Raw genomic sequence first — 15,904 nt, 5'->3', positions numbered from 1 at the left:
TGAATAATATGAATTTCAATTGGATAAAACTATTTGGATTACATAAGCCATATATAGGTCAATTTGGAGTTTAAGTCAGAGCTACGATTTTCTGGTAAAAAAAAGTATTATCTTATAGGCTGGCAAATATGGTAATCAAAAATGTCTCTAAAACACTTCAAAAATCCCAAATCAGTGATTTAGTCAGAAATTATTATTGAGCACTTTGTAATTCCAGTGAATATTTAAAATAAATAAATCCTCTCAAATATTACCTTAACACAACTAATACTGATTCCTCTAGAGACTGATGTTAACAAAGTAAACAGCCCTAATATTGAAAAAAACTAAGACACAATAACAGAACCATGATGAAGGTCATTTTCACATCAAATTCATAAACAAGATCCTTTCCAGAAACTTCCAAGGTCAAATGGCCAAATAAACATGTTTACCTCCAAGAAATAATGCTCTTAATATATAACCTAAAATCATTGAAAAATTTGCTTTGTAATATGCTGTTTGCCAAAAGAAAGACATTAGTCAGGTAGGTCCAATTCCTACCCTCTAATATGGATGAACGTCAATTACAAAAAAAAATAGGTGGGGAAGGGGCATCATATGTGGCTAATTTTTCATTCATTAATGGTGTAGGGCAACAATGAAATCCATGAAAATTGGTACACCACAAAAATTGGTCATACTACAGTATATCATGCATTTCCCATGAACACACAGGCAGCTAACCTGGGCTGCTTTGGGCGGGTTTCAAAAGAAACCCAAAAGATAAAGAGTACAGACAGATTGATAGATACAGCCATCAAACTATCAATACATTTACGTAGATATTCAAATTCTACAAACCCTTTTTATTTTCTTTCCTTGTTTTTTATTAATCAGCTCTTCCACCATTCCTTGCAGGCACATGCTCATAAGTATGGCCTGAAAAATAAAAACATTCCTCCTGATTGCTCTTTTACCTGCAAACTATTCTATGCTGTAATCCAACTTTATCTGATCCTAAAATCTTGAACAAAGAATCAAAATGTCAACAACACTGGCATCATTGCTGCTGTAATGTTTATATCTTTGAGAGACCGTCTGCTAAATACAGCTAAAACAATGAACACCATTTAGCCCCCATTTTGTTTTGATTGACTTGTACATGCACCAAACTGATAACATGATGGGGTTATACAAGTTTACATCAGACTGCAGAACTTGCACCCATAACACATAAAAGTATTCAGATTTCTGCAATACAGCAATCTCTTTATTATGTGATAAAGAATGGCATGCAATCTAATTATGAAACCTGCTTCAGAATTAACCTGAATGTTCATTTAAAAATGTGATTCAATCAGTGTTTTTCCTTTTTTTTCTTTAATTATGACAGTAAATACCATCCTTATTTGTAGCAGGCAGAAAAATGATCATAACATAATTACAATTAACATGAATATTTCAAATAACTGGTTATTTCATTTGTGAAAATGCCATCATGTGACCATGATCAACTATTAGTATGATTAAATTGCATCATTAACTATTTTTATTGCTAAAAATAATCATATGACCAACCAAATGAGTGAACACTAAGAAAATGGTGGCTAATGTACTTTGTAATTCAAACACATGAAACTGCTTGTCTCTATTTTAACTAATGTCTTCATGCTCCCCCCTCAAATGTTCATGGAGGGAATGGACAGAGTACATTTAGGTTCTTAAAGTTCTGTAAGTTTTGTGCATTAGTGCAGACTCTAAGTCTAACAATATTACTATATCTACAAAGTGATTATTCAAAGCTAAATATCTGTACACTGTGTTCATATGTGTATCAGAGAGAGAGAGAGAGAGAGAGAAAGACATGGGGAGGGAAGTGTTTCATGTTAACAGTTAAACAAATTACAAAAAATTTTCAATTATAAAAATAACCAGACAAGACTGTCGTTCCCATTTGTCCAGTTTTCTCCACTATATTCACTACTACACTCAAGACACAGTAAAAGACATAAACAATTATTTCCAAGATGATGCAACCATTCACTGCTTGCAGCTATAGGCCACTAGTGTTTCATCAATATGATCCATTATAATAGGCGGTTAAGTTTGATATTTCACTTAAAATGTATCTTAATATAATCAAAGGTGGTTGCTGAAGAATATAGACATTAAAATCTAAAAAATATTTTTTTTTCCCTATAATCAAAACACCACCATTCCATCAACCTTCTGAAGCTGTCCCTTCTATCATTCTAGTATGTCATAAACTTGGCTTAGTTCTTTCACACCAATTTGAATATCATGGAAAATCCTCCAAATATGATATTCTCTGTGTATGTGTGCAAATATATGGAACCAGCAAAGTTACTCTGATGCCTTCATTAAATCTATTTTTATATTTTTCTCTGAATTTCCCTGATTTAAAGATAGTCTTGAATGTTGACTGCAGTTGGCCATTCCCCAAATCTGGATTGATCTGACATGGTCTCCCTAATGAATACTCACACACAGAATTTCAATGGAACAGATGTCAGCAAAAATTAGCTTCATGTTGTGGTTTTTGTTTAAGAATTAAATATTTCTTCACCTATGTAAACAGATGCTTCATTCATTCATTATCCATTTATGAATTCTGAAGACTGTCAACATCGCTCTCATTTTTCATAAAGCAAAATCAATCATCATACTGGCTTGCAGAATTTATTCTATGCAAGAATGGATAATTTAAAACTGGAGAGTATTCTTAAGCAACTATTCTTATACAACAGAGAAATGAGTCCCTAAATGGGACTGATCTCAAATGCACAAAAATAATTTCCAGGAATCCAGGATAAGTCCATTTCTTCATTTTAACTGTGGAGTGTTGAAACCATCTCAGTTACTCATAATGATAACAAGATTTTCAAATTGGTTGATGTGATGTACATATCAAATTGGCACCAAGCAGACATCACTTTCATTCTTTTGGAAAAAAATCCATGTCAATATGACCATCCATTTACATGGAATAGCTACAGCAAGATTTTCAAGAATCAATGTATCAGCCAAACCATCTTCATTTAGGACCAACTGGGTATCATAAGAAGCAGAGATGTTGCTAGAAATTTGATATAGTAGTCAACAAAGCACTGATTCAAGAAAGAGGCTCGTGTTAGTGATAAATCTTATTTTGGAGCATAACATTCAATAGAAATACTACTGAGTTGTGGAAAATTGTATATAACAACCATAAAGAAGAGTCTCCCAACTTGTTCAAGCTGACTATGCTAGCTTTGCATATGCTCCTTCAGACAGCGGACTGTGAAAGGGGAGTCTCAGCACAGTACAATATTCATGCACAGATAAGGATCAGATAAGGCTAACAAAACAACAGAATAATGCTTATACAACAAGAGGAGACATCTTTTCAGGATTTTGATTTCAATGTAGCACTAATAACATGGAGCGGAAAGAAGAGAGCTGGATATGTAAGTAATATTGAACTTGGCCATTTTCCTCCATTTCTTTCTATTCCCTATTTATTTTGGTGACAAGTGGGTGAGACTGCTATCCTTTATATAAAACCCTTAACTGGTTCCATAATTCTCTATTAGGATTTTAAGTCCATTAATGCTACAGTCGGCTTGTTCAAACAGAGCTATTTTGATCAAATGAATATTCTGCTTTTTTTTATTTTTTATATTCTTGTTTATTCATTGTATCTACACTTCTACAGTACTATGGAGATTTGTGGCACAAGAATCCTCAGGCTGAATTGATTGGAAAAAGAAATGAAAATTGCACTCTCCTTCTAAATTGCCTATATTTGGAAATACTACTAAATTGTAGGATGGCTGGCATGCCATCTGTTTCTGTCCATTAAGCATGTACATCTGATTTGCATTCAACACCATTTTCGGGTTCAAAATCTCTCACTGATATTTCCAGTAATACTTTCCCAGCTCCAATAATCTGATATACTTCAAAACTTTAAAAATTACTGTCATCATCATTATAATCAGCCAATATTGAATGATTTACATTACCTGAAGATGAACCATGTTGGGAGCCAGTTGTTTGGAGTTTCCTAGATAGACTGTATTTTAAACAAGCATTTGTAAAACTTCCTAGATAACAGCAAGGTTCAAACTAAGGCAATGCTTGTTCCTGGACCTATGGTGCCAATCAAATTTAGTTAAACAACCATTTATGTCAAGCTAAAGTATCCACATGTGTAAGCAGCTCCCTACATAAATGTATGTCACAACCAGTGGAATGAGACTTTTGCTAAGTGGCTGAATTTTGTCATGACAAACACTTTAAGATAAATAAAACTTGTATAATTCACAGAGTACAGTTTTACATGCATAACTTTAAACTAATTTGTATGAATTTGCACTAATTTTGCACAATCCACGTGCATCTCTTTCAAAGTCTACTGATGAAAACCCTATGTTGATATATGAATCCATCTGGGAGATCAAGAGATAATAACATTTTCAATATGGCATGGTCAGCTTGCATCATTTTAATTTAGGACCAACTAGTCACATAAGAACTCTCCTGATTAAACCCCATGTCACTGAAGATGAGTGGTGATAAGATTTTAAGATGGCCAGCATGGTGGCCATGTTGAACATCAGAAAAGCGACATTTTAATTTAGGATAAACAAGACATTATAAGAAGTCTCCTTGTGAAAATCCCCCAAAATAACAAGATTTCCTACATGGCTGCCATAGAGGCCATAATAGATATTTAAGTCCAACTAGACACCATAAGAAGTCTTCTGGTGAAAGCATAATGTCAACATGACCAAGCATCTTGGAGAAGTAGCAACTATAAGATCTTTCAGATGATCTTTGCAGTGACCATAATGGGGGTCAGATTGGTAGCATTTTCATTTACAATCAACTGGCCATCACAAGAAGTCTTCTAGTGAAAAACCCATGTTGATATGATCATTCAGTCTGGAAAAATAATAAGATTTTCCTGATGGCCAGATTGGCGGTCATACTGGATGTCTGAGCAGCACCAATTTTATTCAGTTCCATCTAGACATCGTAAGAAACCTCTGAAGTTTGGTTCTGGGTTTTTTATGGGTGGGGGTAATGCCAATAATAATAATAATAATACCAATAATAATAATAATAATAATGTGGACTTTGTACAGCACCTAATCTTTAGAAACTGAGCATTTTACAATATTTGCTAAACCATAAAAATATATACAACTATAGGACTATTTGGGATTTAATTCACTATCCTGTAAGTTTATTTTTGTTGAATTTTACAAAACTTGTTGGTTTTTGCTCTATTTTGTTAATAATTGTAAGACCATAGAGTTGCAACAGGGTGTATACATGGGTGAGTTCAGATAGACATACAGGACTGAAGCCAGTCAACAAAATGTAGCATAGTGAACAGATTATGTTTTTGATTCTGGATGGAACAGGTAGCCAGTGAAAGTTACAGAGCAGGGGAAGGTGTATACCCAGTTCTTTGTGCTCTAAGGATGAACCAAGCAGCCTGGAATAACCCAGGAAGAACCACTGTTTAGGAAGAACAAGATATTCATGATAGCTGCTATGATGGCCATATTGGCTGTGAGATAGGCACCGGTTTCATTTATGACCAGCTAGACATCATGAGAAGTCTTTCAGAGGCATGTTTATTGTCCATTCTCCCTGTAAGAGTACTCTAGCCTGTATATCCACTCTCTCCATTCTCCCATTAACAGTGTTCTTGCCTGTATATATTTGGAACCATACCTGATCACTTGACACAGTGACCCATTGCAGTTTATCTTTCGCCATCAAATACTCAAAGGATAGCTCCAACTGTGATGGGGAAGAATTATTTGATGTGCCTGACTCATTATTGATTGTTGTTGTAATACGCCAACATCGGATCCTGGTGATTTTGAACACCCCTTCCTTGATTATTCCCTAAAATAAACAGACAGAGTTTTACTCTTAAATTATCAATAGTTAGAATTGTCTTGATGGAATACAGATATCCCATAACAATACCCCAGGTGTAATGAATATAAGAATGGACAAGATAACACTAAATGGCCCTCATACTGTTGTTGTGTGACATACAAAAATTTTTATCATACATTTATATAAAAATGTAAGGGCTGTTCCAGTAAAACATATATCCCCCCAGGGGACGGCACTTCGAAAAATCTTCTGTAGGAGGTTGTGCTTCAAACTATTTTGATTCTGACAGTGGAAGGTTAGTTAGGAAAATCACTTCTGTTGTGTGTTGTGTTAACAAAATGAGAAATCGCTGGTGGGGTTGTCAGGAAAAAAAAAAAAAAAAAAACTATATATTTAAAATCGCATCTAACCCCCTCCTAGCGGTCGAACGTGAATAAAACGTTGGGTCTGACATACAGTCCTACGACCTGACAGCTAAAATTAGCAGTGTTCCTTGAGCACATACACGCCTGGGGGATGTGGCACTAATTCCATCCCCCAGGAACATTTAGCATCCCCCCTGTGCGGGAATAAACCCGTCGCACATGCCCTTCTGGGCGCACGCGACGTAAATCCAATCAATCAATGCCAATAGACGCGAGTGCACGTAATTTGTACGATTTTGCGTACTTTTAAAGCAGTGATACGCGTTCAGCAAATTACGTCAACGTCGCGCATATAAAAAATGTGCTTTGCGCAGTATGCAATTTTTATTAAACTTTTAACTTCAAAAGTGCATTTCGCGACGTAATTCGCGCTGCCGCAGCTGTCTCACAACGCTTGATAAGATACGACATCCAGATGTCCGGATACTTCGGTTCGACATGAATGGCTGTTAAACTAAATTTGATTGGTTCATTTGGCTCTGGAACAAGCATTTTATGGTAGTTTTAGCCCTACTTTCATCATGGAAGTTTTACAAATGCGTGTTTCGATTAAGGGCCACACAGCAAACCAAAATGGCTGAATCACAACACGGTTTGACTTCAGACAAATACTGGCTGGTGATAGCTATGAAGACAATGAATTTCATGCATATTGGTCTGTTGGACATTGGGAAACTGTCACTGGAAATACCAGTGTGTGATTTTGAGCCCAAAATTGATGTTGAGTGCGAGTCCGATGTACGTGTTGGATGGATAATATGTCGGTTATATTTATGCAAGATACCCATGTCTGAACAAGCAGACTATGGGAATGTTGGACTTAAAACCCTAATACAGCATTATGGAAGAGAAAAATCTGGCATAAGAGAGGCAGCAAAGCACTGATTCAAGGAAGTGAATCTTTGGCAAAGTTCATGTTAGTGAAAACTGACAGAGGTCTCGGAAACGCTTATAATCACGCGTATTTGGACGACAATTTTTTTTATTTAGGTGGGCGGTAAAATTAAAAGACTTGCCAGTCCTCCTTCAATCACCTGCATAGTGGGAAAATGTGTTGATCAGTTAGCTGTGCTGATATTTACAATGACAGAATTTAGTGGCTGAAAGCCCCCCCCCCCCCCCGTCGTCACCATTATAAGAGTACATCAAAAGAACATGCTGCGGCAAGATCAAAGGCTTTGATATTTACAGTGCTTGAATTCTGAGGCAGAAAGACCCAGAGATGTACATTTGATCAGTTACAGCAGTACATCAAATAAACAACTTTAGCTTTCATTATTGTGTTCATTTCCGAGTGTAACGGAATAAGCAGTGCACGTGAATCATGACATGTTGAGACTTAGACTTGAATGAGTATTTTGGGGTTCAACAGGAAACTGAGGAAGACTGTAATGACATTCAGGGGAGTGCTAAAGTTGCTAGAACTGATAGTTTGGAAGGGGCAGTAGCCAAGTGTAAGAAAGTGTGTGATGCCTAGCCAGGGATGGTCCTGGCGTTTAAAAAGCTGTCGCAAAAAAAATCGCCAACTTCAATATTTTGTCGCCAATTTTCAAAAAGTGTCGCCAAAACAAGTAGTGTACATTTTTCCAAGTGTTAATTTAGTCTATTAATGTAACAGGCATGAAAATTACAAAAGATGGGTTAGTTAATACTTTAAGCATTAACAAAATGTTACAAAGTGTTACATGAAGATCCGTCGCGATTTTAGGACTGCCCACTTGTTGAATGCAGTTTCAAAGTCTAATTTTTCACATCTGTACATGCTGATTCTCATTAAATTCTCGAGAGATGAGATGCAGAGCTTATTTCTGATGTCAGTTTTTATGAGGTTCATCATACGGAATCCACGTTCACAGTCTACAGTGCTGACAGGTGACACTAGTAGTCTCTCGGCAGCCCCCCCCCCCCCCCCCCCCCCCATGGCTAGCTTCACAAAGCTTGTAGCGAATTGCTTCCTATCTCCCAAGAATGATCATTGAATGCTGTATAAATTTTCTCGACAAGAAAAATAGGATCTCCATTCCCACGAATGAAACGTACACGAGTCAACACCTGGCAATACTGGACCGTATATATAAGCATAAATTCACACCCAATTTAGGGATTCTTTCACTCCTGTATTTTGAGAAATAAATAATTATTATTAATTATGCAAAACTGTTTTTTTTTTGTTTTGTTTTTTTTTTTGCTATTTCTTGTTGCGGAGTTTAAGTCTATGCAGCCGTAACACGGGACTGATGGCAAAAGGAAAAGATCAATGAGTAAAATGCTGCACTGGCGACAGATGTAATTGTGATTGAGATTTTTTCCATTTGCTTTGTATTTATACACAGTAGTCGGTACTTCAAAGGTTATCAGTTTTCTATGAAGGTTCAGCAAAACTATTGTATTGGTATATGTATAAAAAAAACAGAAGGATTAGCCATACAATTAATTGTATCTGTTCTATTCGCGTCTTCACAAGTCGGTCAGTTGTAGGTATAGTGCGGTAGCATGATTGACTGTATCGCAGCATACAGTCCTCAGCCCAGATGTCAGCATAAGCAGATTATGATGTAACAATGCACTGTAAAGATGGGGTTGTCAATAAGAACAAAGGATCGTTTGTGTAACAGATTGATTCCAATGCATTGCTTAGTCAAGTTTGTGGCTTCCTTTCGTTCTGCCTTTTAATTTATCCAGTCCAAATCCATGATTGTATGTACAAATTAAATAACCAAAAAGTATGTCGCCAAAAAAATCGCCAGATGGGATATTTTTGTCGCCAATAAGGAAAAAAAATCGCAATTTGCGACATTGGCGAAGCCCAGGACGATCCCTGCTAGCTTAGTGCTTTGAATAAGACCTTCCTTGGATCGAAAAAATTCAGACAAACTCTGATTGACAAACAAGAGCTATGTCAGTGAATGAATGTAGAAATTAAACTCTATGGCAACCAATAGTTCTTATAATCTGCATAGTTTTCTGGGAGGGGACTGCAACTTTTGCTGGTGGGACTCATATTTTTACCAAAATGGGAGCCATGGACTCTTAGTTTTAAATTCCTAACGAGACCTCTGGTTCAGAACTTTTCTTTTTGGAACAGAGATATCCAAGACAGAATACCCATGGGGCCATACCTGTGAGATGTTGAAAACTGCACAACCATAAAGAATAGTAACTTGTTCAAGCTATTTATGCATATGCGTTTCAGACAGCAGGCAATGAAAGGAGTTCACAGCACAGAATAATATTCGTACAGAGGAGGAGGATCATATTAAATTCAGAAACAATTAACAGATTAATGCTCATAGGGAACATCAGAGAATCCCCATACAACATATTTAAGTGTGTGTAGATCTCTAGTTGGCAGAACCACTATGGCAACAAAAGAATAAAGAGACAAACTTTTATATCATGCAGATGTATGTGCAAACATTAAATGACACTAAACATAAGAGACTGGCTGATCTGTGTAAACTCAAAGCAAAATGGATAAAATTTGTCCTGTTTGTGTTCGGTTCTTCCTATGTATATTTTGATCATGGTGGTATTTTCTGCAGACCTTTTGGCACTTGGTTCCAAGCCATCATTTGGTATTTGTATTAAAAACTGGATAATTTAAAAAGTCTATTATCTAGTACACTACATTTTTAAGCAGTGTCATTAACTAATGATGAAATTGATGAAAAAATACTTGATGTCATTCTGATTCATCGATTCTTTACTACACTACTAATCTATTCATCCTGATTCTTTTTTTAATATCTCCTTTAGTCTTATCAGTACCAGTGCTTTTAATAAAATTGTAACTTTTAAGTTCCATTTTCTTGCAATCTAAATATTTGTAATGATGTGTTATTGTCAAAAGGTAAAATGTGCTTAGTGTTGTAAAATCTAAAACTATTTATTAGCAAGGGACTAAAGTAAAAAGTGGACAGATATTATTGCCATATTACAGTGCTGTTAGAAACAACATAATAGTTGTACAAGATGTATTTTGCAAAGTTGCAGAACTAGCGCTTGTATTGTCACCACATATTCTACTTAAATAATATCATTATTTCTGTATATTCCTATTAGTATTTTCCCAGTGTAGTAATTTTCTGATCTGATGTTGCTCATTTCTTGCGCAATTTTTACACATCAAAAATTCTCACAGTATCATTAAAAACAACACAATCTGCACCAAATTGAGTTGTTTGAGAAGAAAAATAATTTTTTCAACCCAAAAATCACTGAAGCTACGAGTTCTTGCATTAAAGTCTCACATTAAATAACATTTGAAGTAGCCACGATAGTTGGTTAGGATGCAACTGTACTAATTTCACCTTTGGTATATCCAAATCTTGAATGTGATGGAGGAACATAAATAAACACATCAATTTTAGAACCTGTTCATTGACTATGAATCAAGTATCCGAGTTCAACTGAATTGTTAGAAATTTTTGAATTCTTTTGACAACATCGTAATTAGCTGTCAAATATGGAGTAAGCCTATGGTCTTTTTGCCATCCCAACCAAGACCCCACCACAACCACGTGACCATGCCCAATGACATCACAGTAATAATCGCTATACAACTAGAGATGACATCTTTTCGAGAATTTGATTTCAGTAGAGCCTTAACAGAGTGGAACAGTAAAAAAGAGTGACAGATATTTAAGTGTTAGGGAGATATTTAACAATGGCTATTCCTCCCGCCACCACTTCCTCACTGGAGATGACACACAAAACTTAGAGTAAATCCTGAAATCCTGGCAGTATCCCTGCAGGGGAGATAACTTGACTATTTGATTTTATTGGTCTCTGGTTATCCCATGGTATTTCTCTTACTTGAACATTATCTTACAGTGTGTCCAGTCAGCATGGTCGAAAAAGGCTTACAACCATTGAGAGTTGTTATAGGACTCACATTACTGCAGATGTGAAAGAACAAGAACCATATTATAAATCAGTGAAGATAAAATAGAGTATATATGGGTTTGACTGTCCCTGATTGGTTGATAATGAAAGTAAGAGTTTAGTAAAAACAATCTTTTGAGAGCTTGTCCTACTTGTAACTGAAAAAAGTGAGGGACATTGTTTTATTAACATAATTTCCATCCCTTTACAGACCTGAGTTTGGACGACTCATTACTGAAATCAGCAGCTGACTCTTTGGTGCAGTATTGAAAGCACACATTTCAAATTTGTATAGGTCCAGAAAATGGTGCAGCTGTTATGGTTTTCTTTTCACAAAAGCTGTCACCATATATGTGTATATACTGATACAAATTTGATCATGAGCAAAATTTTAAGTTACAGTACTGAATTTTAGTATCATGGTGTCTGCACATGTTTACAGTGGGAACTGAATTAGTACAGAGAGTCCTGAACTCTTGGAGTTTTGTGCAGAAATATGGAATCCAAGCAGAATACATCCAGAAATGTAGAGGTTTTCAATCTTGCATTTAGTCTCCCTGTTGCATTTCACACTGATATGCATATTCACCGAACATTTGTATAGGAGTAGGAAAAGTGAGAAATTTAGATACATATCATAAACAAGACAAAGAGTATGTGGGGGGACAAAATCATAAGATCAGGCTGGAATGGAGAAGTATAATAAAAACAATAATGAGTAGAAGTGTGCCTCTTTTTTATGTGTGCAACATTATTTTCTCAGCTTCAGTAAAAAATTTCATCAAAAGGAAGACAATAAAGGGTGTACTAAACCAATATCAATTTAGCTACTTAAAAGATGCATCAAATCGATTTTAGCCTTTTGGTCTGTTTCTGTCCATTCTGGTGATATGTCCACTGAATCAGTATGGTTGGAAAAATATTTGGCAAATTTAAAATTCTTTTGGCAGAGTATGATTATACACTACTTCTGCCTGAGAGATGTGAATAATTTTATTTCTTGGTTTGTTGATTGTGGTTGTTGCTCAATTCAAAATGCATCATTGAAAAACACATTGATGCATTCTCATACTTTGTTACAAATATTTATTACAGATGCATATCTCCAGATACATGTATTGGTGAATATAGCCTGAATAAGTTACAAAAGTTCTAGTTGGAACAATGAACATTGTTAGAGAAAATTTAAGTGAGCTAAAATGTAAACTTTTGGGCAGTGTGTGATGCAGGATTGCTCAAGACTTTTCCATCTCATATGCTCATCATAAAAAATCCATTTGTACCAACTGATGATGACGTTTAATTAACTGTCAGAAAGGCATAATTGATGATATTCAAAGGTCTACAAAAATTACTCCAGTCAAAAGTTATAAACTCATACAGAAGTGGCAAAAATGATTGACTAGTATCTTTGCTGCTGTTGCCACAGTTGATTCGTTGGTTGATTTAGTTTGGTTTGATTTTTTGTTGTTGTTGATTTTTTAACCATATATTAGTGGAGGAAGAACCCCGAAAGACCACCAACCTAAATTGGTTGATCTGTGACACAAACTCACTCTGTGAGATGTGCAAGTGATGTAAAAGCAAGCACCTTAGTACACTTGGGCACATGGAGCCTCTGTTGATTTGACGTTTATCTCCAACAGCCGAAGGCATTTACACATGAGATCTCGGGGTTTCAGTAGATCATTATGGCCTTTACACCATTTTCAGATGAAGAGAATCTATATATTATGGCAGCCAGTTTTACTGTTGAAGAAAATCCAAGTCCTTTTCAGGCACCAAACACCACTTATGTAGAACCACTGACCTTCCACAAGTAACTGGCAACATTCTCATTTACACACTGGAGGCAAGTAATCACATGACAAGCATCTTGTACCACTGCCATGGAAGCCCCTCAGATCTGTATCACAAGACAAGCATCTTATACCACTCTGCCATGAAAGCCCCTCAGGCCATAGGTATAAGTCTCATATGAAAGACTAGAGGTGGGAGATGAAACCTGTGAGAACTGGATTGAAAGTGCAGAATATTACTGCTAGGCCATCAGTGATGATGATGATGCTGTTGACAATACAGTTAACTGCAAGGACATTGATTTTATGAGTACTCTGGAAAAATGATTCCTTGACTTTAAACCATTTTTAAAAATCTAACTTATGTTATAAAAATGTTTGGCTTGCTATATTTTTTTTTATAACTTTATATTAGTCTTGCAACAAGGCATACAAATAAGACATCGATAACTGAAAAAGATGTTCTTACAAGAAATGAGAAATGATATAGTGTAAAAGTAGACAGAAATAGTGCAACATCACTTTCACAGGCATCAATGGCTTTTTTCCTGACAAATCATGTATTATAAGTTTACCAAAACATTTATTGAAAAAAATAATAACAAGGAATCATAGAATCTTACAACACATTTAAACCAATACAAGATTAAACTATTATTCTAATCAAAAGCAGCATGCCTGAGAACAAAGAAAAATAGCAAGACATAGTGATCACTTTAGTAAACACACAGTTTAGTAAGAATACAAATTCATGATTTCTGTATTAGAATAGAAATAACTGTTATAAAATCAATATTCATCGATGTTAAATTTGTAGGTATTAAGGAACTGATCAATGACATCTACAGATAATAAGCCACCATGAAAATTTGTGATTTCACAGTATCAGAGACATACTTGGCTGACAGACAAACAAGCAAAAAGACAAAAGATTGATTATAATGAATAAATACAAATAAAAAGATGCAGTAGATTATATGATCTATAAGAATTCAGTAGATTACCTCCAGCCAGCTGTCATTTAAATTGCTTCTGTCCCCAACCCATTATTACAATCACTTCTACCACCCACTAACCCATAGCCAGAAATTATGTTTAAAAAATATGCTTCTGTAGGGGGCAGTGTTTTTCGATTAGAACACATCTGACGGTGGGTCATAATTTTTTTAAACTGCTTCTGTTGTGGGTTGGTTGAATTTTGAAAGTGCCTTCCCCCCTGGGGGTATATGTTTTACTGGAACAGCCCTAAGTAGATACTTAAAAAATCTGTTTATGGTTTTTCATGTCCCATCTGAAACAGAAAATATGTTCATGCAAAATGTTAAATTTTACGTACTTTTCTTCAGCCTTTGAAGTACCATTTATATTTAAGGCAGACAAGTACTAACAAATGCTTTAAACAGTCTAATAAGTTTAAGAAACTGTCTGTCTCATAACACTATTTCTCAGTGATGATGCTATGTGATATGTCTATGATTTATGTGAGTTACATATGATAACCATGACATCGGATTTTGAGATTCATTATATTTATGTAAGTTTCAAATGGAATAAACAAAAGTGAAAGTTCTATATATCATGTGACACAAGAACATTTTTTTTCTTCAATAAAACAGTCATAAACTTTGTTTATGAAGTGCACAGCCATGAGATAATAGGCTCTCAAGTTTCCATCCATGCCATGTTGTAAGCAGCATATTTAAAGTATTTAAAATAAACAAGAAAAAAAGAAATACAGTGTGACCCCGCTATAGCGCGCTCTGTTATAACGCAAATTCTGATATAATGTGGTTGTGGCGTGGCTCCCGAAATTTCAAATACATGTATTTTTCTTGTGCACAAAACATTCTTAAAAAGTATGAAAAAACCGTAAAAAGTTGCTTATCACTTTGGGGAAGAGATCGCGTTTGAATAACACAAGATGATTGTGGCTTGGCTCTTGAAATTTTATATGTATTTTTCTCGTACACGAAAAAGTATTTTTTCTTTCTTCTTAAAAGTAAGAAGAAAACACACATAAAACGTTTATTCTGGGATCGTGTAGGTCTTTGCCAATGTCCCAAACTTGGATTGTTTTTCCTTATTGATTGCAAAACATACCATGTCACTTCTTTTATTGACGACATTGTTGGCTGTTTAAACTTTTATATACAACCATTGGTTTGAAGTACAGAAATTCAGAGGCCCCATGAAAGGAAGCCGCAAACTGGATATAAAATGCACTGAAATTTATCTATTGTTACATAAACAAATTCTTTGTCCATACTGATAAACCATCTAAACAGTGCATTGTTATATCATAATCTGCTTATCCTGGCATCTAGCATGAGTTCTGTATGTTGTGAAATATCCGATTTTTTGTTGTTGACATTTCTGGTAACGGAGATCAACCGGACGAGGCATTATCTCGTAATCTATCTTTCATCGGATTTTCACTCAGAACTAAATCCTTCAGAATGCTCACGTTTTCTGTAATAATCACTGTCATCAAAACACCTACATCTCTATAGTCCACTGACCCTTTGTTAATTTTCAGATGCATGAGTGGAAGGCAGCAGCATCCTGCTATCACAAATGTATAAAAAATAATATAAATTTTTTTTTTAAAACAAAAATACATCTTACTTATTGGTTTATTCTTATTCGGTATGCATGGAGGGACAGCAACTAGAATAGTCTAAACGACAGCCAATTCCTTTTTAAAAATGTACCCAGATAAAATAGTCTGCTGAAATTTCAAAGGAAACAGATTACCTTTGAAGCACCGACTATTATGAAAACATACTCAGCAAATACAATGATTTGATGTTGCTGCCACAATAAGAACTGGGCATTAAACTTGTTCTGGCGGAGAGATCATTTGAGCCAAGCATGAAGGTGGAGAATCTGTGG

At 35.4% G+C, this 15,904-nt stretch overlaps 1 protein-coding gene across 4 annotated transcripts in view; it reads right to left on the bottom strand.

The window, feature by feature from the left end:
- The window catches only part of LOC149784321 (sorting nexin-17-like), a 196,658-nt gene that overhangs the window by 55,399 nt on the left and 125,355 nt on the right, over nucleotides 1-15,904 (bottom strand). For all 4 annotated transcript variants that reach the window (XR_016413845.1, XM_089932348.1, XM_089932349.1 and 1 more), the window contains 2 exons: nucleotides 5,731-5,907; nucleotides 844-921 (listed from right to left, as the gene is read on the bottom strand). Coding sequence is in view for 3 of the 4 variants with exons in the window: in XM_089932348.1 (XP_089788474.1) it covers nucleotides 844-921; nucleotides 5,731-5,907 (255 nt within the window). In the remaining variant the exon portion in view is untranslated. The remainder of the gene's footprint in view (nucleotides 1-843; nucleotides 922-5,730; nucleotides 5,908-15,904) is intronic.

This window comes from Sinohyriopsis cumingii, chromosome 14 (assembly GCF_028554795.1).
Source record: "Sinohyriopsis cumingii isolate HCF-2022 chromosome 14, ASM2855479v2, whole genome shotgun sequence".
Classification (NCBI taxonomy): Eukaryota; Metazoa; Mollusca; class Bivalvia; order Unionida; family Unionidae; genus Sinohyriopsis; species Sinohyriopsis cumingii.
This window is presented reverse-complemented; position numbering and strand designations above follow the sequence as displayed.